We start from the raw sequence: 23,584 nt of genomic DNA, 5'->3' as shown, positions 1-23,584 counted from the left end.
CCTGTTCAACCCGGCCCTCCAGCCCTTCCCTCTCCACCCCAGGGCCCTGTGGCTTCAGGTTTTTTCCTGTTCTCTTGACTCAGAACAGGGCATTTCAGCAATGACCTCAGGGGGTGACTCAATCTGCTCTGCTGGGTGCCCCCCTTAGGTCAGGGAAGCTTAGAGTCCTGGGTTAGTAACAGAGTCTACCATGGGTGCACCTCCACCCCCTCCCGGAGGAATGAAGGGAGGGTGATGTCGTGATCTAGAGGCAGTGCTTCAAAGCTTGGTGGAGGCAGAGGTTGGCCAGCCCTATTCCTAGGCCTATATAATCACGCCAAGCCTTCCTCACCCATTCCACCCCACCCACCCCACCCATTCCACCCCACCAAACCAGCTTTTGCTTTTCCTTCTTTCCCAGCTTGCACAAAGGCATAGTTGTCCACTTGTCCCAAGGCTAGGAGGCCAAGTGTCTTTCTTTGATTTCTTCTTGTCCCCATTCCATCCAGGCTGGCCCATGCCTAAAACAAGCACAGGTCAGCTCCACCCACTTCCCATCTCTCCACCCATCCTTTAGGCTCCCAACCTCCCAGCATCCCTTACCCCTCAAAGCCTTTGGGAGCACCCCTTGTCATTTTTGTTTGTTTGTTTGTTGGTTTTTTGAGACAGGGTTTCTCTGTGGCTTTGGAGCCTGTCCTGGAACTAGCTCTTGTAGACCAAGCTGGCCTTGAACTCTGCCTCCTGAGTGCTGGGATTAAAGGCTTGAGCCACCACCGCCCAGCATTGTCATTCTTATTGGAAGAGTCTTTTTGGGCCCACAGGAGGCTTCTGACTCCTCTCAGCTCACCTTTGCCCCTCCCCCATCGCCAAGATCTTTCACTGTCTGGCTCAGAGGCCTCTCTCCAGGCCCTCTCTAGGCATCCACAGGGGCTTTCTGACAGCATTAATCAAGTACTGTTAGCATTTTGCTTGTGTTAAACTAATCCAGTTGGCCTGTAGCTAGGCTTAAGACTCAGTGCCCTCTCCTCCACGTCTGCGGCTCTCGGGCACTCCCAGTTTCTCCTAGAAGTCAGAACTAAAACAACCACTGGAGCCAGGCAGTGGTGGCATACACTCTTAATCCCAGCACTCCGGAGGCAAAGGTAGGCGGATCTCTGTGAGCTCAAGGCTATCCTGGTCTACCCGTTTTTTTCTTGTTTTTCTATTTTTTTTTTTTTTTTTTTTTTTTTAAAAATTAAAAATTTTTTTTTTTAATTTTTTTTTTGTAAAAAAAAAGTTAAAAAAAAAAGAAAGAAAATAAAACAAGAACAAAACAAACCCAGAAATGAAGCAAAAGAAAAACTTCTGAGCATGTGCAGGCTTTTTTCCTTGCTACTCCCTAAACGATGCAGTACAACAAGTACGTAGCACTCATACCACATTGGGGGTCATCGTAAGTAATCTAGATGTGTTAACTGTACAGGGGCTGTGCTTGGGGAATACGTGAACACTGCGCCCTGTTATGTAAGGGACTGGAGCATCACTCATGGGTCCTAGAAGGAACTCCTGGTATACACACAAATGACTGTACTCTACAGCTTGAAGAAGCCCTGTCATTGATCTCACGGTGACTCCCTAAAGTGAGATACGCTGTTAGTTCCCCCCTTCGTGAGAGGCTGGCTGAGTCCTAAGGACGTATGGACATCTCACTCAAGACCTGTGGGGACTCAAGCCAGAAACCTGACACACTAGGTTTTCTGACCCTAAATTTACTCAAGTCAAAGGTCTAGTTAAGTCACCTGGCCCAGGAGAAGTGGGACAGTCATGGAAAAGGACGTCATCCCAAGGGGAGGGGCCCAGGCGTGTGAGATGGTCAGTTCGCAGACTCAGAGAAGCAGCAGCTAGGCCAGGAGAGACGGGTGTGTCTGGATTTAGGACATCTCTGCTCTCCACTGGGGAGCCACCTAGGCCCTTGTTATTAGCATATGACAGGATCAGACACATCTGTGGCCTAGAACAAGGCTGAATATAAAGAGCTCCTGCATCTGGGTACCTTTGAAAGGTTCCCATGGTAACAGCTAGCTAGCCTGTGGTCTGTCCTTGGGCCCAGCAGAGTAGACTGGGAGCAGCTCTCAGATAGACTGCTTTCCCTAACTCTCAGGAGCTGACAGGAACAGACAGGACAGAGGTGACTCAGCCCCCCCCCCCCTTGCTTGTCATCCTATCACAGGTGGAGGGTGGAAAGGGGCGGGGCCTGAGGGTGCAGGAAGCAAAGAGAGAAGCAGGCCATAGCTGGTAAAAAGCTGGGCAGAGGGCGTGTGGGGAACCTGGGACGCTGTGGGAGATGAAGGGGGAAATGACCGATTGTGGCCCCTAGGGAAGCAGCTTTGGGGACTGGCCAAAGGAAAAATAAGTTTTTCACTCAGGAGTAGAAGTCCCTGGAAAGGACGTGGCAGTGTATGACCAGTCCCAGCAACTCAAGCACCAGAGGCAGGAGGATTGAAAGATTGAAGCCAGCCAGGGATATACAGTAATAGCTGTCTCAAAATAAAATTTGCAAGAGGCACTCTCAGTGATGGAGCCTCCGGCTGACACACAGGGAGCCCTGGGTTAGCGCCAAAGAGAAGAGACGGGAGGGGTAGGGAAGAGGGGTGAGGCCCAAGACTACCTTCAACTCCGGTGACACCCCACAAGGCTCCCAGAGCCACTCTGAAGGCAGCAATCCCCTCCAGAGAAACTCCCAGAGAAAGAACTGAAAGCCAAGCCAAACACCCAGCCCAGACCCTAGAGAGGCAGCAGGGACCAGTGGCAGCATCTGGTGACTCTGCTTCTAGGGTCACCTAGGCCAGCAGTGGGAAGGGGCAGGGTCAGCACCCCTCCATCCCTTCTTAACACTCCACTGCCACACACTGACCCCAGAGTCAGGGATCTGTGGTCAGCTTCAGTGTTGCTGTGGGTTGTGGAGGTGACAGAAAGGGGGGCCTGTCCCCACAACCCCACTGGGTTGATGGCTCTCCTTTTCTTCCTAACTTGGCAGCTTCGGACCCTGCAGTTCCACTTCTAAAGGCCTGAGTGTGCAGGAAGAGGAAGGGGCGTAATGGTTCCCAGACTCCACGTGTTATCCAGCAGGAATAAGCCCTCACCATGGAAACGAGGCCAGAGAGTCTCTTGGAAAACCAACACTTTTAGGAAACCAGAGACGTGTGGATCTCCACCTCTAGGCCCAGCACCTTGACAGACAAGGAATCTGCCTGCCTCTAGCCTTGAGCTCCCACCCAGCCCCCTGGGTTACCTCCACTGTTTAGGCACCTACAGGTGAGCTGCATAAGCAGGGTTAACCTGGTTTCCTCCTGAGGGACAGTGGTCCTGAGAGGCGGGGCTAACCCTGACTTCCTCCTGCAGGACAGTGGTCCAGAGAGGCAGGGCTAACCCTGACTTCCTCCTGAGGGACAGTGGTCCAGAGAGGCATGGAATCCAATCACCACCCTACAAACAGAAGGCTCCTTCTTGAAGGCCCAGCCTACATCACTACTGACCTGTGTAAGGTAAGGCTCCTTCTTAAGTCTAACCAAAGTTCTTCCTGCTGCAGATTATATTCATATTAAAGGGTCTATATTCCTAGCCTCACTGGTTCTGATACAATATACAACAGACTTTTCTTTTTTCTCAAGACAAGATTTCTCTGTGTAATAGTCCTAGCTGTCCTGGAACTTGTTTTGTAGATCAGACTGGCCTCGAACTCACAGAAGTCCACCTACCTCTGCCTCCCAAATGCTGGGATTAAGGGCATGCACCACCACTGCCTGGCCACAACAGACGTTTTCTAAAAAATGTGCATGGGTGTTTTATTTGCATGTATGTCTGAGCTCGATGTGTGTGCCTGGTGCCCAGGAGGTCAGAAGAGAGCACTGGATCCCTGGGGACTGGAGTTATAGACAGTGGTGAGCTGCCATGTGGGTGCTGGGCACCAAACCTGAGTTCTCAGTGCTCTCGACAGCTGAGCCATCTCCGGCTTTACAAATGTTTGTGGAACGAACCAGCCTTGTTCCATTTCCACCTGTCTTGTCTAGCACCAGAATTGAACGATTCAGTGTATTTCAAAGCCTTTAAACAGCATTGCTAAATAATACAAAGATCAACCACAATATCTTTCTAGAGTCTACAGTCCCTAACTGACCGCTCTATCTACAAGCCTCTGGCCCCACGCTCCCTGGGAGATTTCCAAGGGTAGCCCAGTGTGCTGCCAATGGGATAGAGGTTAGAACTCTGGGGGACTTCCTAGACAATAGCCAGGGGCATTCTGGGAGTTCTTGAGTCAGTGGGTAGGAGTCTGAGACATGGGGTGGTGACCAGGGCAGAAGGGAGGCAAGGTCTGAAGGAATGTGGGTCCAGAGTGCCACCTAGCGGCTCCCTCACCTCTGCACACCCAGACACCAGGCTAGGGTGCTTCAAGCACGCTCCAAAGAAGGAAGGCAGAAGTAGGGTGTCTGTTTCGGTGCTTTATTTACTCTGTTCCTCAGCCCGCTGTCCTCTTCCCGAGGATAAGAACACCAGAATGACCTGATCTGAGGTCACCCAGCCTGGACTGGAGCCCAGGGTTCCACAGCGACTCAGTCGGGGTAACTGTGAGACAATTGGTAGCTGGGCTCAAGGCTAGGTTCCTCGGGAAAGTTGGGTGAGCACGGGAAAGAGCCTGTGGGACTGACAGCGAGGCTGAGAAGAGAAGGTTGAGAGCAGTGTCTGGGCTGGACCTATCCACTGGAATGGCAATTGCACCGTGTCTCCTGCACTGAGAGACTACCTCAGGAGGCAGGAAGGAGAAAGCCACAAGAGAAGCATGATGAAAAGGTACTTCACGCTTGGGAACAGCTGCCTCCAAAGCTAACAGAACCCCAGGGCAAGTCTGGAGCTAAGTCTCCAACCAGCGGCTCCAGCGTAGGGTTGCAGGCTCTGCTGTGGTCCTGGGGGCAGTCACAGAATACTCCCCAGCAGGCTCCTATACACTCCATACCCAGGGCCTGTATTTGCATAAACAGTTCAGCAGAGCCAACTTATGACCTTTTTATAGCAAAAGTGGTACCAGTGCAGGGCCAAGTGCATGGCTCTCTCTCTCCTGTGAAGGGCACTCAAAGGTGCTAAAGAGCCAAGAGGGACCGCTGAACAGTGGGAGCACAGCCTCTAGGGTCACATAACTCCAGGGATCTTGAGCTGGGTGTGTGCCTAGGTCATTTGCTGCGGCAGGTGCAGGGCTCAGCCATGGTGGTAGTGGTGGGGATGGCGGCTGTGCTCTTCCCTGGGCCCCACAACTCTGGGGTTCCAGGAATGTTTCTCCTTCTTTTTTGACCTGTGGGGAGATAGGGAACGAGGCAGGAAAAGGCCTTTAGGAAACAACACCACTGAGATGGGAAAGCCGACTGAGGCAGCTGCAGGGAAAGACCTGTGCTCCCAGGGTGGATCCATTGGGGGAGACAGGAAGGGGCCCTGTAGGTACAGGAACAGTGGGAAAAGGGGACCCCTCAGGACTACTGTATGTAGCCCTTCGTGGTAAGGCAGGAAATATACTTAGAAGCCTTCTCTAAGGTCTGGGAATCAGAAATGAAGAGGATTCCAGCTAGAGACCTCTACCATCCAGGGTCGCAATGCATTCAAATCCCTCCCAGCTGTTAACCTCTGCCCCTTGCCCCCTCACACTCCCTCTCCCTCTCCCTCTCTCCCTCCCCCCCCTCTCTCTCACACACACACACACACGATTCCCACACCTCTTCTTCAGTGCCTTGTCTCCGAAGAAGTGGCTGAAGATGAAATCCTCAAAGTCATCCACCTCATCATCATCACCCAGCTGTTTCAATGCCACCTCCTCCAGGCTGTCCTCCAGGGCATCCACAAAGTCCCGGAAGCGAAGACGGTCGTGCCTAAAGATGCCATCTTCTCCAAAGTAGGCAGGTGAAAGGGGCAGCTCTTTGGTCAGTTGCCCAGCCCAGGGCAGCCTCGCCAAGTATGCTCTCAGCACCGAGGCCAGCTCTTGTTGCCTCACAGGGGCTAGTTCTGTGCCAAAGAAGGCCAGGCCCTCCTGCCGAGCACAGTCGGCTATGCCTGAGCAACCCTGTGGGGGCCGGTACTTCCGTCTCAGCAGCTCCTCCCAGGAGGAGAGGGGGTCAGGACTTTTGTCTTTCCCCCCAGAATGCTTCAGCCTTTCTCCAGAGTGGGTGTTCCCATTTTTTCTAGAGTGTACCTTGGGGTCCTGTCGCTTGCCATCTTTTCTGTTCCCCAGTTCTTCCTCCCTGGGTTTGTCCTCTTTCCATCCCTTTGCTGGTTCCCTGTCCTCATCCCTCCAGCTCCTCCTCCTCTCCTGGCCAGACCCCTCCTTCCCATGCTTCCAGTGCTCAGCCTTCTGGTCCCTCGGCCCACCGTGCCATTTCTCCTTTCTTCTCCACTCCCTGGAATTCTGGAAGTGGGGCTTCTTCTGGTACCAGGCCTCCGAGTCGTTGGCAGGAATGCCAGTGTTGTGACCCCAATTCTCTAGGTCTTGCAATGTCTGGGCCAACATGTGACCAAGTTCGGCCAGGCCAGCACGAGCTGGGGCTCCGTGGCCAGCATTCTGCAAGCCCCTCTGTAAGTCACGGTGCACAGAACCCAGCAACCGCCTCTGCCTTTGCAGCTCCTGCCTTAGGGCCTGGGCTTCAGCTTCTAGCTGCTTATGCTGCTCCGATAAGCTGGGGTCTGCTGCCTGCCCCTTGTGGCCTTGCTCTGTGGTGGTTTTGTCACCTGGGCGTCCACCCCAGTTGAGACACACCCCATCTACACCCCGGACACAGTTAGCCTCTAGGCCTTGAAGTCGAGCCCTTAGCTGCTGTAGTTCTGACTCTAGGGCCTGATGAGAGGTCTTGCCCTGCTCCAGGGCCTCCCGGAGCCGGGCATTCTCCTCTTCCATCCCCTGTGGCTGGTGCAACAGGCTCTGAAGCTCTTCTTTCTGAGCCTAGAATGTAGTTAGGAACAGAAGAAAACAGGAGTCCTTGTCAGGGTGGGCACAATGCCTTCTACCCCAATTCTATTCTATTTGAGTGGGCAGGGGCTAGTTCTGTTGGGAGAGAGACTGCTTACTGTCTGCAGTACCCTGGATTTGAGCCCCAGTGCTGCCTTGGACAGCCAGAGGCTGCCTCTCTTGTTCCACCCCTAACCTGAGCCACTTCCTGAGATGGTTAAATTCCACCCCAGCATCTACGTCCTTATACAAGCACGTACTTTTGAGATCCACCACAGCCCACATCTAGCTCTCCCCGCTCCACTCCCACCTCCTGCATTTAGAACGGGTACTGTCCATTGACCCTAGCACACAGCACATTCTTCAGATGTTCCGGGAAGATCCAGCCATCAATCAGAGGTGGCCTGCCATGTAGGCAAGCACACCAACCCTGCCAGTCCTCAGCAGGTGGGAGGGAAACAGAGAGAAAACACCTGACTACACCCTGACTACGGTGGTGAAAGGTGAGGCTCAAGGGTCAGACGAGCAGGGAAAACTGCTAGGGGAGCCCCACTAGGACATATGCCTGGTAAAGGTGGCCAGATGAACCCCCTCCCTCTTGCCAGGGCCCACCTGCAGTTGGGCCTGCAGCAGTCGGATATCCTGGTTCTCCTTGGCCAGCCTGTCCAGCAGAAGCCCCATGCTCTGCAGGCTGGGACTACTGTCTGCTGGTACTGAAGCCTGCAGCTGCTCGAGCTCATCCTGAGGGCACAAGAGCAGCCAATCCATGCTTCCTCCCAGGCAGGGCAAGCCAGCCGCTCCCCATCAGGCCCCACATACCTATGGAAAACCCATACATACCTGCCTGCTGCCCACAGTATCTACCAACTCGGTCTCTGGCCCGGTATCTGGAAAGACTTGCAACTCTGCTTCTTCCACGGAACCTGTGGGTAAGTGAACCGAACCTCTGAATCCAGGCCCATGATCTACAGAGCCCATCACACCTCTCTCAGTCACCCCTCCTTCCCTGAACATACACCATGGCTCACACATCTGCTGAGCTAAAGGGACAGACGTCATCCTGAACAGTTGACAAGGTCAACAACCAAGAAATAATATGCTTACCTGGGGAGCACTCCCCATACAGACACCCATCACCACCACAGAGAGCAAGCTAGGACCTCTGCCTACTCTCCTGAACAGCTTCCCTGGGGAGTACTCCCCATACAGACTCCCATCACCACCACAGAGAGCCAGGACCTCTGCCTACTGTCCTGAACAGCTTACCTGGGGAGCACTCCGCATACAAACCCCCATTACCACCCACAGAGAACAAGCCAGGACCTGTCTACTCACCAGTTTCAGGCTCCAACAGGGTACCTGAAGGTGAAGACAGTCTGATGAGGCCCTCAGGGAAGCAGGAGGAGGTAAGAAAGGCCAGGGTAGCAGACCGGAGGCCCTAGCCAGGAGTACTACTCACCAGAGAACAAGAGGATCCCCAGGCCTAGAAGAACCAGGGCCCCCAGGAGACACATGTTGAGAGAGATGCCCAGCTCGCCTCCTACACCCTCGCCCTTGGCCTGGTCCTCCACCTCCACAGGTACAGGGTGGGCTGAGCTGGGCTCCCGGCCCCTCCGTCTCCTCACACCCTCGACATCCAAGTCAGTGTCATCGTCACTGCTGGAGCAGTGGTACTCTCTCCAGACTGGAGGAAGGGAAGGGGACAGGAGAGCAGTGAGGAGGAGGACGGCACAGGAAGCCCAGCCCTGGTCACAGGGAAGGCATACCAACACTGCCCACTTCAGCCTGGGTACTGACTGACTGCCCCGCCCAATCTAAAGGAAAAAGACTGTCCTTTTGTCTACAAGTACAAAAGCCTCTTCCGTCCTGAAGCCATCCTCCTCCTCCCCTCTCCATCCCACATCTCCACCTCATGGCCTCCATAGTCTTTTCACAGTCTCTGCCTGACTCCTGCAGCTGCTGCCCCCCCCCCCCCCCCCCCCCCGCCCCCCCCCNCCCCCCCCACTCGCCCCCCCCCCCCCCCCCCCCGTCGTGGCCCCAGGCCTGGACCTCTTCCTCCCCTCTCCTGTCACCTCTGCCACTGCCTGGGACAGACCTTGGACTAGCCCCACTCTCTGTTGACGACAAAGCTCCCTCCTGCCTGCTCTATGCTCAAAACTCTTCTCAAATGGCACCTCCAACTACATCCCTGCCTCTCCTGCATTCTTTCTTTTTGGGGGAGGGCGGAGGGGGGGTTTCAAGGCAGGATTTCTTTGTGTGCAGCCCAGGCTGGCCTTGAACTCACAAAGATCCACCTGTCTCCTTCTCCTTCACTTTCTAGTTATTTTTATTTTTTGCTTGTTTGTGTGTTTTTTGTTTTTGTTTTTGTTTTGTTTTGTTTTCTGAGACAGGGTTTCTCTGTACTCTTGGAGCCTGTCCTGGAACTTGTTCTGTAGATCAGGCTGGCCTTGAACTCACATAATCCTCCTGCCTCTGCCTCCCCTAGTGCAGGGATTAAAGGTGCACTGCCACCGCCTGGTTGATTTTTAAAATTTTCATGTGTTTATCAAATGTATGACTGCTTTGCCTGCATGTATTTCAGTGCACCATGTGATGCCCATGGAAGTCAGAATGGGGAATCGGGTTCACGGGAACTGGAGTTACAGATGGTTGTGAGCTGCCAAGTGGGTGCTGGAACTGAGCGCAGGTCCTCTGGAAGGGCAGCCAGTGCTCTCAACTGCTGAGCCGTCCCTCCACCGCCCCTTCCCACACTTTCTAAAAGGTGGGAACAGGAGGTGAGAAGGGTACTGACCTGCTCTGGGACTCGCAGGCAGGTTCTGTGGTGGGCTCTCATTCTCCAGCTCCTGTGTGTCTGGTCCCAGGCTTGTTACCACAGGAGTCTCCTCCTGCAAATCTTCCTGGACCAGTGTGTCTCCAGGGCCCTCCATTCCAGCATCATCACGTTCCAGAGTGCCCTGATGTGGGTAGAGCTATGAGAAGTGCTCTCCCACTCTCCTCCCTGCCCCAGTGACATACCTCACCTTGGCCTTAGTCTCCTCAGGCAGTTCACTCTGGGGCGCTTCCTTCTCGGCAAGTGTCCCTGTGGTGGAAGAGGAAGCCCAGAAAAGCCCATGGACCTAAAGTGAACCTCACTGTAGCCCTGTAGCACCCACAGGCCCCAACCACTTCGGACTGTGGGAGCTCATAAACCGAGATTAGCAAGCAAATAGCCTAAATGATGGCCCTCGCCCCAACTAAAAGGAGGCCCCCAAAGACAGAAGACAGTTTATACCCTAACCTCCACAAGGCCCTATTACCTTCTCCATCCAAGATCCCAGCTAGTTCTTTGTCATCTGCCTTGGAGGGGTCCAAAAGGGCCTGGGAGGCTCCCTCAGATTCTGGGTCCATCCTGGGTTCTGGGCCCAGAGTCTCCACCGGCAAATTCTATTGGGAGGGAGGTGAATACGAGGATACTTTGTTGGGACAGCAGATCAGAACAGTGCCCTGATGGGACAGCAGATCAGAACAGTGCCCTGATGGAGCCAAGGGGCTAGCCGCCCTCAGACACCTCAGACCAGACCTCAAAAACTATGGCCTGAACCACCCTGGAGCTAGATTCAAAGTTCTCTTCCACTCAGCAGCTCCCTAACCTTCCTCACTGCTCCAGAGGCCAGGTTTCCATGAAATCGCAGCCCTGAGCAAGGATCTGGGACCCGGGGATTAGCAGTCCTGACAGAGGTTAATGGTACCTGGTATCCTTACCCCTATCATCAGCGCTGCCCTCCCCAGGAGCCAAAAACCCAATCCAGACCCAGACCAGGGATACTGTTACGTTCTCACTGGCACCCCCGAAGCTGTTCTTGCTTCTGCCCAACCATACATCCATCTTCTGAGTTCTCTGCCCTTTCCCATCTGCCTATGCTGCCCTGACAGCTATCTCTAACAGCTACTGGCAGAATCCTAAGTTCCCCCAGTCACAGGCAGCCTGACCCCATGGTGCTGGCTCACAGCCTGGCCCTTTAGCTTGACCAACTTTTCTCTGCATATAACTCCTTGGCACCCCATCTAGGGCTCCGCTCTTCCTCCAGGAATAATTCTTTGTTTTAATCTCTCCTCTCCCTCTGCTGTGTGTGTGCCTGCACTGATGTGTGCACTAGGCACGCATGCATACCACAGTATGAGTGCAGAGGCAAGAAGTCAACCTCAGCCAGGTGTTATAGCACACACCTTTAATCCCAGCTCTCAGGAGGCAGAGGCAGATGAATCTCTGCAAATTTCAGGCCAGCCTGATCTACATAGCAAGTTCCAGGTCAGCCAGTGCTACACAGCAAGACTGTGTCTCAAAGAAAAGAGATAACTTGGGAACCGGCCCTTAACTTCCACCTCTTTTGGGATGAATCTCTTTACTCTCTGCTGTGCTTGCAAACTAGCTGGCCCTTGGGCCCTAAGGATTCTCCTGTTTCCAACTCCTGTCATGTCATAGGAGCAGCACCAAGATCACAAACCTGTCCTACCATGTTCAATATTAGTGCGTTTGCGGGATCTGAACTCAGGGTCTCACGTTTATATGGCAAGTGCTTTACCGACTGAGCCATCTCCCCAACCCTCCAAAAATGAGTAGATGATAGATAGGCAGTTAGACAGACAGACAGCTAGAAAGGTCTCAGATTCAGAAAGAGCCACCTGCCTGTGCCTCCTGAGAGCTGTTAAAAGTATGCACCACATGGGAGAGATGGCTCAGCAGTTAAGAGCACGGACTGCTCTTCCAGAGGACCTGAGTTCAATTCCCAGCACCCACATGGTGCCTGACAACATCTGTAATGGGATCTGATTCCTTCTTCTTGTGTTCTGGAAGGCAGGTCACTCATATACATAAAATAAATATTTTTTAAAAAGTATGCACCACCATACCCGGCTCAAGAATAATTTTGGCCTCAGTATATTTCTTTGCAAGTCACAAATCACAGTTTTCTCAGGGCCACCCCTGCAAGGCAAGAATTACAATTCTGTATTTTTGTGGAGGGTGGACAGGTGAAACCTGGCCCAGGTCCCCAGATGTCAGCAAAGGCACCATGACAGGAGACCAGGGTTGACTGAGCACAGAGCCTATTTCTCTCTCTCTCTCTCTCTCTCTCTCTCTCTCTCTCTCTCTCTCTCTTGGTTTTTTCAAGACAGGGTTTCTCTGTAGCTTTGAAGCCTGTCCTGGAACTAGCTCTGTAGACCAGGCTGGTCTCGAACTCATAGAGAACCGCCTGCCTCTGCTGGGATTAAAGGCGTGTGCCACCATCGCCCAGCCACAGAGCCTATTTCAGTCCCTGCCAGTGATCACTGGTCCTTGTGCTGGGCTCCAGGGTCACTGTTGAGGTCAATTCCTCAACCCTGTAAAGTTCCTTAAGAGAACCTCAAACTCAACATATCTAAATGGAGTTCTGTGGCCTCTCTAGCTATTGATTGTTATTTATTTTTGGTTAATTTATTGATACAAGGTTTCATTTTCTATCCCTGCTATTTAGCCAAAGGATGATCCTGAACTCCTGCCTCCAGCTCCCAAGTAGTGGGACCACAGCTTGCTCCACCATGCCTAGTTCCTCCTAGTGGTCCTAAGGAAGTCTCTGAGATCCCACTGACTCAATCCTCATCATACCCCTCTAGCTTCTAGTCCCCAACCCACCAGCCCTCCTCCCTTTTTGGAGCCCTCTGGTTTCCTGCCACCTGGAAGGCTGCAAGAGCTTTGGAAGCACTGTCCCCGCGCCCACCCAGCTACACAGAGGCTTGGTCCCCTGCACTTGGCACTGAGTGTTGGGCTACTCTCCAGCTCAGCAGCTCTGCACGGTTGGCTCACTAGGAGACGCCTGTGCTGGCTAATTCTGATACAGGCTAGAGTGATCTGGGAGAACCCCAACTGAGGAAACGCCTCCAGGCCAGACTGTAGACAAACCTGTAGAGCTTTTTCTTAATTAGTGACTGAGGGTGAAGTCCCAGCCCATTGTGGGTGAAACCATCCTTGGGCGAGTGGTCCTGAGTTCTATAAGAAAGCAGGCTGAGGGGCTGGAGAGATGGCTCAGTGGTTAAGAGCACTGGCTGCTCTTCCAGAGGTCATGAGTTCAATTCCCAGCAACCACATGATGGCTCACAACCACCTATAATGAGATCTGGTGCCTTCTTCTAGCGCGTGGGCATACATGGAGGCAGAGTGTTGCATACACAATAAATAAATAAATAAATCTTAAAAATAAAAAAAGCAGGGTAAGAAGCCATGAGGGTGAGCCAGTAAGCAGTACCCTCCATGGCCTCTGCATCAGCTCCTGCCTTCAGGTTCCGGTTCTGGCCTTGACTTCCCTCAGTGATGGACTGCTACCTGAAGTATAAGCTGAAATAAACCCTTTTGTCCCCAGGTTGCTTTGGTTATGGTGTTTCTTCACAACCACAGCAACCCTAAGACAACAGCTGATGCCTCACCCACCCTTCTGGGGCTCCTAGGCTCTGGTCTGCAGCATTTTGACATGGACTATAGAGGTCTCCTCCTTACCCTAAAGCTCTTCAGTCTCCTCAACATGGCTCCCCTTTGTCACCTCGACCTTACTCTTGCCGGTCGCTCTCTCAGCTTACCCATCTGGTTCCTTCTTCCCAGGTGTGGCCCAAGCCCCAATACCAGGTCTCCTCCCTGCCACTGGAGCCCATGAGACCAACAGAGGCAATGCAAATGACCATGGGTACCATTAAAACAGGACAGATCCAGAAAGCAGTGCCGGGAGCCAAACCAACCCGGACTGTCTCAGAGGCCCTGATGAAAGGATAAAGGAAACTTTAGTTTTGTGGCCATGAGTAGCCTTGGCAAGACTGGTCTAGGGCTGAAGCCAGTGCCTCGAAGGAATCAAGGTCTTGGGACCCAATTCACCCCCTAGACTGTGGTTACCAGTCCTAAGGCTGAGGTATCCTGTGCTCTTTGCTAACATTGTCTGATTTACCTCTTTGTTGACCGTGGCCATTTTCCCTTGTAAATAGTAAGATGCTGTACTTCTTAATAAAGTCACATGGCAGAGACAAGACCTCCTAGTCCCAGCTATTGTTTTTGCTTTATTCCTCAGTCCCTGGTCCTCACATGCACGAAACACCACCATTCAGGACCTTTCTTCCTGCAGGTCAAAGCAGCCCACCCGCCAGAGTCCCCCTCTCATGTAGTTCCCAGGCCCACTGTTCCTACCTCAGAGCCAGTAAGCACCCAGCTATTATCTGAGTCTGGACAGGAAGAAGTCATAGTTGTGGAGGTCCAGGGTTGCTAGAGTGGCCACCTGCAGAGAAAAGCTCTCTTAAGAATGGGAGTTCCAGGCTGGGGAGATGGCTCCGCAGTTAAGAGCACTGGCTGCTCTTCCAGAGCACCCACATGGCAGCTCACAAGTATCTGTAACTCTGGTTCCAGGAGATCTGACACTCTCAGAGACACGCAGGAGAGACACCAATGCACATAAAATAAAAATAAATCTTAAAAATAAATACATAAAATTTAAAAAGGGTGAGGGCTGAGGAGGGAGTTCCTGTGAGGGAGGCAGACCAAGGCGCCTCCAAAACCCAGGTCAGTTCAGTCCTTCTGCCCCATCCCATGCCTTCCTGGCAGTGTTCGCCTTGCTAAAAGCCACAGGAAGCTACCTCTTAAGGATCCACAGGGCACTGACCTTGAAAGGTCAAAGAAGTCAAAGGACTGAAAAGTCTAAACCTCTGGTGTTCTGGTCAGAGGGGAGGAATCTGACTGACTAGCCTTCCTAAGGCCCAAGTGTGCCGGTACCCATCTGCCATCCATTCCTTCGGTTTAGGGCGGTAGGTAGGTCTCAACTTGTGGGTCACAACCACTGTATCGATATTTACATTACATTTCACAACAGTTGCAAAATTACTGTGATCTGAGTTAAAGGGTCACAAAGGTTGAGAACCACTGCTTTAGGGGTCCTCAGCACTGGCTAAGATTGCCACTGAAGTGAGGGGGGCCAGGCACGACCAGGCGGGAAGCTTTCTAATACTACAGCTCTGGGAGAGCTAAATCCACCTGGATTACATTTGGTCACCTACCTTTCTGCTTTCTCTCCACCTTAAATTCTGATCAGAGTCTGACCTCAGGGATCTTGAAAGCCACTGAGGGGAAGGAGGATTTGTGACAATTATCATCCATAAATCACATTCAAATTTGCAACAAAAAGGAGCAGAGGTCTGGGACTCTGTCCTGTCTCTTGCTAATCAGTTTGGAGGGCAGCTGGGGTTAAGGTATCTCTCTCTCTCACACACACACATACACACACACACACACACACACACACACACACACACTTCCAAATCCCAGCATAAAGCAAACTGTGCCCTTGGGCTAGGGAGTTGCAACTGGGATCAGAAATGAGGACAGAATGACAGACAAGCTGAGCCACAGAGTCCTGGTCGGTGGTCAGAGACAGATAGTAACTGCTTCCCCAGGAGCAGAAAAGGCAGAATGCGAAGACGACTGTCCCGGAACACTGAGAAGGGGAAATGGGGTGGGGGAGTCTGGAGTTCTACCTTCAAAACGGGCCAAATGCTCCCTACCTACTCCAGCTGGGTTTAAGTCCTTGGAGATGACCTTATAAGCTTCTGCAGCTCTTGCTAGTCAAGAGTCAAGTTCAAGACAGGTAAAGGACATCTAATGGTGCCTTTCTCAGTGCTCCTGCCTCCTGGACACGGGCACCCATCCCACGGGAAGATGGATGATTGCAATGACTTCCCTATACCAGGTCCCGTGCCTCCCTTCTAGTGCCGTCCACACAGCCATCCTTGTTCAGCTTCTGTTCTCAGCCCCTCCCTCTTCCGTCCTGACGTCCCAGCCCCAGCTGCTGTGTGTGACTGTTAACAGGTGGCCACAGGAAGGAAGTGGCAGCAGCTTGAGCAGAAGTCCCTGTTTATGCCTGGCTGTTTACAGCCTGCTCAGGTCCTCCAGAACTAAGCACCATGGCAACCAGGGTGATGTCAGACCCACTGTCTCCATGGAAACCTGCAATGGTATGGTATTTGGGTCAACAAGACAAACCTTCTGAAACCTAAGCAGGGGACTTCCTGGAACCCCTCGCTCAGGGTTCCAAACCCCGATACCAAAATGCACCTCTGCTCTCGTAGGCCAGTACATGCATTGGGAAGTCCTCAGAAACTGTGCCGCTGCTTAGCTGCCACCCTTCCCAGTTGAGTTTTCAGGGATCTTAGTCTTTGACCTCTAGGAAAGAAATCCACTCCTCACTTTCCCTTTTCACTCAGGCAGGGATCAACAAAGCGTCAGCCTTCTCACTGACTTCCTCTGTCTGGATAAAACAGGTAAGGGGGAGCGCTCCTCCTCTACCCTCAAGTCTGGTTAGCAGCTTTCTCTGACCTTTAAAGGGAAGGACCTGGGACCACAAGAACTTGCATGAGTTCCTGCTTCGGAATCAGCTGTCTCCCTCCTTCCCCGCCCCTAGGTCCTGTGTTAGGCAGTGTGTGATTGCCGGGGTGGGGAGGGTGCCCATTCCTTTTATACAGCTCTGCCCTCCTTCTTTATCTGGGAATAAAGTGGGGGTCTGCCGGCCCATCCCCACCTAGGGCTTTACCTGACCCACCTCTCGCTTCAGTCTTCAGCTTAACTTGCTGCAACCTCCCCAGGTTTCCAGTCCGGGAAGGGAAAAAAAAAAAAAAAAGAGGGCAGTCACGTGGTTGGTGTTTGACCAGTGAAAAGTCGCCTTCCCCGCGGGGGTGGGGAGCTGGGGGGAACTTTTGACCAATAAAAGCCGATCTTGATCTCCAAGGGAGGGGAAGATGATCTACGCAGTTCTGTCCCCTTGGTTTATCTCTTGGTGGGCGACTGTGATCCCCAACAAACTAAAAAAATTTTTTTTTTTTTGGCGGAGACCTCCCCGCTTTTCGAAATGTTTAGTGTCTAGTAGGAAGACCTAAAACTGAAAGGTACTGACGATGAGCTAGCAAGAACCAGGTGCCATGTTGGCCCCAGGATAGACAGAGACAGCTGTAGGATGGGGGATGGGGTCCAGTGCAAGTTGTGGGTTTAGAAATAGCCCTCCTGCCGGCAGGCTGAGGGTATCACTGCTTTGAAAATGGAGGACGGCCAAGCGTGGTGGTACATGCCCTTAACCCCAGCTCTTGGGAAGCCGAGACAGGTGGAGTAGATCTGCATAGTGAGTTCCAGGCCTGCTGGGCTATATAGTGAGACCCCGCCTCACAAACAGTTAAATAACAACAAAGGTAGCCAGTGGACAGCTTAGGCTAGTGGGATGTGGGTCAAACCTCTACCAGTGTACTGTGCAGGTGCCTGCCCTCAACACATCATACAAAGACAATGGAATAAATAGAAAGGAGGCTGTGCTATAATCTGAGCACTGGCGAGACTTGAATCAGGCGGATGATGAAGGTCAGCCTGGGCTACATACAGAACAAGACTGCTTCAACAAATTCCAAACCCAAGCCAAACTAAACCAAACAAAAACAATGGAAGAAGTGAGGCAGAAATGCATCCACAGATTAAATTCAGAGCTGAATGGGACTTAGTGGTGGAGCACTGTGATCTCCAGCATGGAATACTCCAGCATTTTTAAATGTTGTTTTGCCTATGTGTCTGTAGTATTGAATCCTCTGGAACTAGATGGTTGCCACTGAGTACTGGGAACTCCTCTGCAAGAACAGCAAGTGCTCTTCATTGCTGGCAATCTCTCCAGCCCCAAAACTCCAAAAACAAAGCAAATACCATTTGTGTGGGAGAGGTGGTGCACACATGCCATGGCACTCGTGGCATCTGGAGGACAAGCTGGCAAGTCCGTTCTCTCCTTCCACTATGTGGGTTCAGGGAGCGGAACTCCAGACCCCAGGCCTGACTAACAGTCTTCTCACCTGCTGGTCTAACTCCCAGTGTGCCCAAAAATAACAGTTTCAAATAACCAGTCAGAAAGCTGTGGACCCAGGGCTCCAACCCTGCCTTCCAGCCTAGCCCCAGCACTGCCCTAAGAGCAAGGGCTCCCACATCAAGGACACTGTGCAGCAGGAAAACTGGGGACCTCCTCAATTTAGCAGCGTATGGCAGGGCAGCTGGGAGGTGGAGAGTGGGGACCACCTGGTCCTCCAGGACCCTCCTAGCAGTGACACGTATGGGTGTAGCCGGTTAATGAAGAGTCCTTGTTTGGGTTTTCAAGTCATTTTATTAGTCCAACCATATAAAAAAGATTTGTAACCACATCTGCCAACCCCTTTTCTTCCAAAAAGTAGCAGAGGAGCAGGGGGATGGACCCTCCCTCCCCAGGAGCTCTTTACAAACCATGGAGACAACACAAAAGTAGCAACAGGTAATGGGGCAAAGAGAACCACAACACAACACTGTTGAGCAGAGGCTGCCACATGTGAAGTTAGGAGTTGGGGGCCACAGAGTAAAAAGCAGATCCCCCTTCTTCCTCTTCAAAGGCTGTCAACTCCAACAGTGTCTTCTCTTTCTCTCCACGCGCAGGCAACATGAGAAGTGGAGGACATTAGATGGTCTTTGTTACCGTGCTGAGAGCTGGGCACTGAGCTGTCTCCCAAAAGGGCCACAGCCGAGCTTGTCTGCCTCACCCATATGAGGAATGGGCACGTGGGCTAACTGGAAAGGGGTAAGAGAAGCTAAGGGGGCTCCTGATCAGGCCCCAAGTCCATCACTGGCTGGGAATCCTACAAAAATAAAAAGAAACCAAGCCTAGCTGCTGGATCACCAGGCCCAGATGATATCACAGGATAAAAAAAGAGCAAAGCTGAAAAGTTCAGGTCCTTTTAGCTTTCAGTATCACGGCTGAGGATCCTACCGCCTGCCCCAACCCCCAAAGCCACGGCAGGGCCTCAGTTGGATGTTTCATCAGGGAAGGAATGAGGTATAAGGGCTTCATGCCCTTCCAAACTTTCCCCTGAGACAAAGGAAACGAGGGCACCGGGAGTTGAAGAAACAACACTATCGTACTGTGCAGCAGATAGGCAGGGAGGAAGGGGGCGGCTCCAGTCCAGACTTCCAACACTCTGGGGCCACTCAGACCACATATCCCAACTTCTACAACACGGTCACTCAGAGACAAGCAGAGAAGCTGAGAAAGGAGCAGTGACTGGTGAGGAAGAGACCGTCTCAGCATCTTTTATCTACAGTCTTGACCACCCCCACCCACCCCCGACAAGCAATGCCCGAGTCAGAACTCTGCTTCTTCAAGGTATCTGACACTCTGTGGAAAGGAGTTAGGATGGGCCTAGGGAAAGCAAAGGGAAAGACAGAAAGAGAGAGAAATCCTCAGTTGTTTCCAGAACCCATACAAGGGACCAGAAATGAAACCTTGAACACGTGACTCCAAAGGCTACAACAGCTGGAGCTGTGGGGCTACATGGTATCATAGGCACGGGTGTTAGAGTCATCGGTCATCTGCACGCAGGACATCCTTGCCATCCGGAACTTCCTCCAGCCCCCTTCCTCTCTTGCAGCCTCCAGCTGGACTCTAGGAAGGGCTCTGCTTGGCAGGGCTTTAGCTCCCTGGATCTGTGAAGGTCTCAATGCAGCAGTTCCCAGAAAAGCAAGCACTCTGGGCTCCTCTGCCTGCCCGCTCTAGTTCTTCCTCTGCTTCAGGAACTTTATGTTTCTGCTTCATGGGGATGGTAAGCCACGTAATTCCTCTGCAAGAGCATGGTGAGCAATGTGCATTTCCCCAGGCCACTGCACTGGGGTCACCCATCGTTAGCAGCCACCAACTGCCCCATGCCCTCTCGGATGTAGACAGACTGGATCTCCTTGGTCTTGAGGCAGAGATCACAGGCCCAGACAGCAGAGGCCTCGGTGGTTAGCAGCCCGTAGGCGCTCTCTGTCATGCCGGTGCACTCGCGGTGAAACCACTTCTGGCAGGAGGCCTCGCACAAAATGGCATCCTGGTCGTCGTTCACCTCACTGCGACAGGCACCACATGGGTACACCAGGCCCGGGGGAGGCTGGGGCCCTGAGCCTCCACCTGCCTTGCCAGGGGGTGCTAGGCTGTTGGCATCTGGAGTGCCACCACCTCGACCGCTGCTGCTGGGTGGGAAGCTAGGCTGGTTCCTGTTAACAGCTGCAGCCGGGGAGCCTGAATGGGGCTCCTGGGGAAAAGCAGTGGGGGCAGGTGGATTCAAGGGCTTTCCCCCGTCCTCACCACTTGGGCCAGGAAAACCAGGGTCTGGACCAGGGAAGGGACTTGTGTTGGGAGGCAGGCTGGAGAGTCCCTGACCAGGTCTCTGAAGAGAAGGACCAAAAGGTGCTCCTGGCGGGGCGAAGCGTTGGGGGAGAGGAGGAGGACCCAGATCCCCTCTAGGAGGCTGTCCCATGGTGGTCGAGATCATGGGACCGAATCCCCCCACTGGGCCTGGCATCATCTGCCCACCAGGTGGGCTGAAGTTTTGGCCCAGAGACTGGTTGAAGGGATGACTGGAAAAGTTCATGTTGCCTGGTGGTGGATAGCCAGGGCCCTGAGGAGGCATATTAAAAGCCGGGGCCCATAGGGTTAGGAGGGAAAGGAGGGGGCTGTCGACGAAGTGGCTGGGGACCTTCTCCTCCTTCAGTGCCATAGCCTGGGGGTACCTGGCCTGCCATGCCCCCCTGTACACGAAAGCCTCCAAAGGGCACAGGACTGCCAAGGAATGGAGGGCCTGCACCCCCCACCTTAGGGGCTCCGAAGTCATCCTCAAAAGGATTAGAAGCAACCAGATGATCCACCATGGGAGTTGGGGGTGGCGCGAACTCCGTCAGATGTGAGTATGCAGGACCCTAGTGAAAACGGGAGGAAGATGTGAACCACAGAACCGAGCTGGGAGAGCACCACACACCTAACATACTCTCTGAAGGCTGACACGGCTCAGATCCAAAACTGTGACTGACCTCAGAACACGACAAAGGCTGGAAGGCGGATTCCACAGTACAACAGCACTATTTTTACAAAAATAAAACAAAAACAGGGCTGGAGAAGCAGCTCAGTGGTCAAGAGCATGAGTGTGACACCTAGCACCCATGTTGGAGGGTGAACAGCCTCCATCCAACTCCAGCTCCAGAGGGATCACATCTCTGACTTCTTTCAGCACATATGCAGACATACACAAAAACCCATGTGCATACTTAAAATTAAACACAATTAAAAAATATAAAAGTATGCCAGGAGGGGGTGGTGCGTGCCTTTAATCCCAGCACTTGGGAGGCAGAGGCAGGCAGATGGAGTTCGAGACCAGCCTGGTCTACAAGAGCTAATTCTGGCACAGGCTCCAAAGCTACAGAGAAACCCTGTCTTGAAAATCAAAATAAATAATTATAAAAAGTACAGAAAAATCACATCAAAACTCAGGTCTGACCCCAAAGCAGGTAATTAACATTTTTTTCCTCTGAGATAGTGTCTCATATGAAACTCAGGCTGCACTCAAGCTCAGTTTGTAGCTGAGGATAACCCCCATGCTCCTGCCTCAATCTTTGGACTACTGGGACAGACACCAACCACTATCTATCTGGTTTATGAGGTGCTGGGGCTTAAACCCAGGGCTTTGTGCAGGCTAGCTAGGCAAGCACTCAGTACTGATTTTTTTTTTTTTTTTTTTAGTTTTTCGAGACAGGGTTTCTCTGTAGCTTTGGAGCCTGTCCCGGAACTAGCTCTTGTAGACCAGTCTGGCCTCGAACTCACAGAGATCCAACTGCCTCTGCCTCCCGAGTGCTGGGATTAAAGGCATGCGCCACCACCGCCCAGCTTCAGTACTGAATATTTAACTTTTTAAAAGCCTATCTGTCAACTTTTACAATAACAACTGTTAAAGCACTATAGCATTGTGACCCTTAGGAAAGACTCAGCAAGCCAGTAATGCCAGCACTTGGGAGGTTGAAGTAGGTCCCCTGAGAGATCAAAGCCAAGCTGGGCACCTTGTTTCAAACAAGGAAGAGTACAGGCTGGAGAGATGGCTCACAGATTTAGAACACTTGCAGAGACCCTAGGTTCTGTTCCCAGCACCCATGCGGCAGCTCACAACTGCCTGTACCCCCCTCTTCTGGCCTCTAAGGGCACCTAGCACTTGTCCCTTGGGTCCCCAGCACTGCGGAAAAACAGTATGGTGATTATATCTGTAACCCCACCACTCTGGAAGGGAAAGCAGGAGGCTCCTAGATTCAAAGTCACCCTCTCTACACAGCAAACTTGAAGTGCGTCCGGAATACACGAGACTTTGTCTCTAAGGGGGAAAGGCGAGGTTTGCTGTCACCAGACAGAACTAGGACCCAAGAGGCTTTTTTTCCCCTCACCTGGTGGAAAGCACAAAAGGGCAGCCAGGTAGCCACCCAGACAAAGTGGGAGGGGCTTCCAAGGGGACACGCCCAGCACGGATTCCCCCTTTACCTGAGTGTTGGACTTTCTTCGTTTCTTTTCAGGGCTCTTCATTTGCAGACCTGGAAGAGCAGCAATAGGCAGACGGAGGCAAGCTTTCCTGAGGGTTCTACTGTCTCCTTCCTCCCAGCCACTCTCCAGACTCTAACTTCCACGTACACTTGCTTACTTATTTAAGAAACAGGGGTGAAATATAAAAAATGACCAGTTTGACTACACTCTCAGCTACATCCCACATCTTCCTTGAAATCAAAGATACCCGGCTCCAAAACCTGAAGTGATCTGTGACACCTGCTCTGAATCACTAATCCTCACCTGAGGCTACCTCCAGGTCCCTAGGCAACCTTCCCATCCCCCAACCCTTCCATCCGAGGTTCCAGGGTCCCGGGCCTCGGCAGCCCCTGTCCCTCTCTGCGCTCTCACCGGCCTTGCCCTGCTTCCTCCCGGTGCTGGGCGGCGCGGGGGGCGGTGCGGGGCCGCTGCCTCCCTCCAGCTTGTCCGGTGGGGGCGGCGCCGAGGCGGCCATGGATTGGGGGACCCGAGTCAGCGTCGGCGGGGGATGGAAGCGTCCTCAGGCCGCACCATCGCCCGGAGGGGAGTCAGGGGCAGCGCAGCACCCCCGAGCTGCAGCAAGCCCTAGACACGCCGAGGGAGAAGCGCAGAGCCAGAGCACAAACTGCACGCCTGCTCCAGACTCACCGCCCGCCCGCGGCCACAGCAACCGGAAACGGAACTCCAATGGGTCGCCACCACCGAGAGCCGTAGGGAGGGGAAACTGGGAAGGGCCCACACGCCGCACCCAGGAAGGCAGGGCCTCGCCACGCCACTCCTTCGAAGTGCGGCTAAGGCCCCCAGAGCTGGCCCCGCAGCAGTGTGGGGTGCACGATCGTCAGAGGCTGTGCGAGCTCCCCGGGGGCGGTCCAGACACGCCCCTTCCCACCGAGAGCCAGTCGCCGTTCAGATACATCCCTACCGCGCAGTCTCACTGCTCCCCAAATCCTCGCAGACTCGAGTTCCCGCGGACAGGCGCTGGCTTTGAACCCAATCGACCTACCCCAGGTGGAAATCCGCCGCCACCTCCCACTGACGGCCCCCATCGATCAGACTTTCTAGAGGTGTTAAGAGGCCGAGGTAGCCGGGCGGTGGTGGCGCACGCCTTTAATCCCAGCACTCGGGAGGCAGAGACAGGTGGATCTCTGTGAGTTCGAGGCCAGCCTGGTCTACAAGAGCTAGTTCCAGGACAGGAACCAAACGCTACAGAGAAACCCTGTCTCGAAAAACCAAAAAAAAA

At 53.1% G+C, this 23,584-nt stretch overlaps 2 protein-coding genes across 4 annotated transcripts; both read right to left on the bottom strand.

Annotated features, from left to right (window-relative positions):
* Positions 1–4,437: 4,437 nt before the first annotated feature.
* Pbxip1 (PBX homeobox interacting protein 1) lies at positions 4,438–16,596 on the bottom strand. 3 transcript variants are annotated; one of them, XM_050118688.1, is made up of 11 exons: positions 16,522–16,596; positions 14,124–14,211; positions 10,237–10,363; positions 9,961–10,019; positions 9,732–9,894; positions 8,400–8,624; positions 8,276–8,299; positions 7,781–7,863; positions 7,553–7,681; positions 5,718–6,934; positions 4,438–5,302 (listed from the first exon to the last, which is right to left on the bottom strand). In XM_050118688.1, the coding sequence occupies exons 2-11, from the start codon at positions 14,175–14,177 to the stop codon at positions 5,209–5,211; spliced, it is 2,175 nt and encodes a 724-aa protein (XP_049974645.1). In that variant the 5' UTR covers positions 14,178–14,211; positions 16,522–16,596; the 3' UTR covers positions 4,438–5,208. The 3 variants fall into 3 exon arrangements, with proteins under 3 accessions (XP_049974645.1, XP_049974646.1, XP_049974647.1); XM_050118689.1 differs by having other exon boundaries at positions 16,513–16,585; XM_050118690.1 differs by lacking the exon at positions 8,276–8,299.
* A 1,495-nt stretch (positions 16,597–18,091) lies between these two features.
* On the bottom strand, positions 18,092–23,536 carry Pygo2 (pygopus family PHD finger 2). Its single transcript, XM_050118714.1, is given in 4 exon segments — positions 18,092–20,431; positions 20,433–20,705; positions 22,306–22,355; positions 22,717–23,536. Coding segments are annotated over 4 exon segments (1,218 nt in total). The 5' UTR covers positions 22,820–23,536; the 3' UTR covers positions 18,092–19,639.
* Between the last annotated feature and the right edge of the window lie 48 nt (positions 23,537–23,584).

The sequence above is a fragment of the Alexandromys fortis genome, unplaced genomic scaffold (assembly GCF_014885135.2).
Source record: "Alexandromys fortis isolate MF-2015 unplaced genomic scaffold, M_Fortis_MF-2015_v1.1 scaffold_152, whole genome shotgun sequence".
Classification (NCBI taxonomy): Eukaryota; Metazoa; Chordata; class Mammalia; order Rodentia; family Cricetidae; genus Alexandromys; species Alexandromys fortis.
Note: the sequence above shows the minus strand (reverse complement) of the source record. Positions and strands in the feature narration are given on the sequence as shown.

Coding starts and splice junctions, on each gene's coding strand:
- Pbxip1 (XM_050118688.1), bottom strand. CDS start 14,177: ATGACTTCTTCCTGTCCAGACTCAGATAATAGCTGGGTGCTTACTGGC. Junction 10,364..14,123: donor GGGTGCTTACTGGCTCTGAG/GTAGGAACAGTG, acceptor CCCTCCCAATAG/AATTTGCCGGTGGAGACTCT. Junction 5,303..5,717: donor GACAAGGCACTGAAGAAGAG/GTGTGGGAATCG, acceptor ATCTCCCCACAG/GTCAAAAAAGAAGGAGAAAC.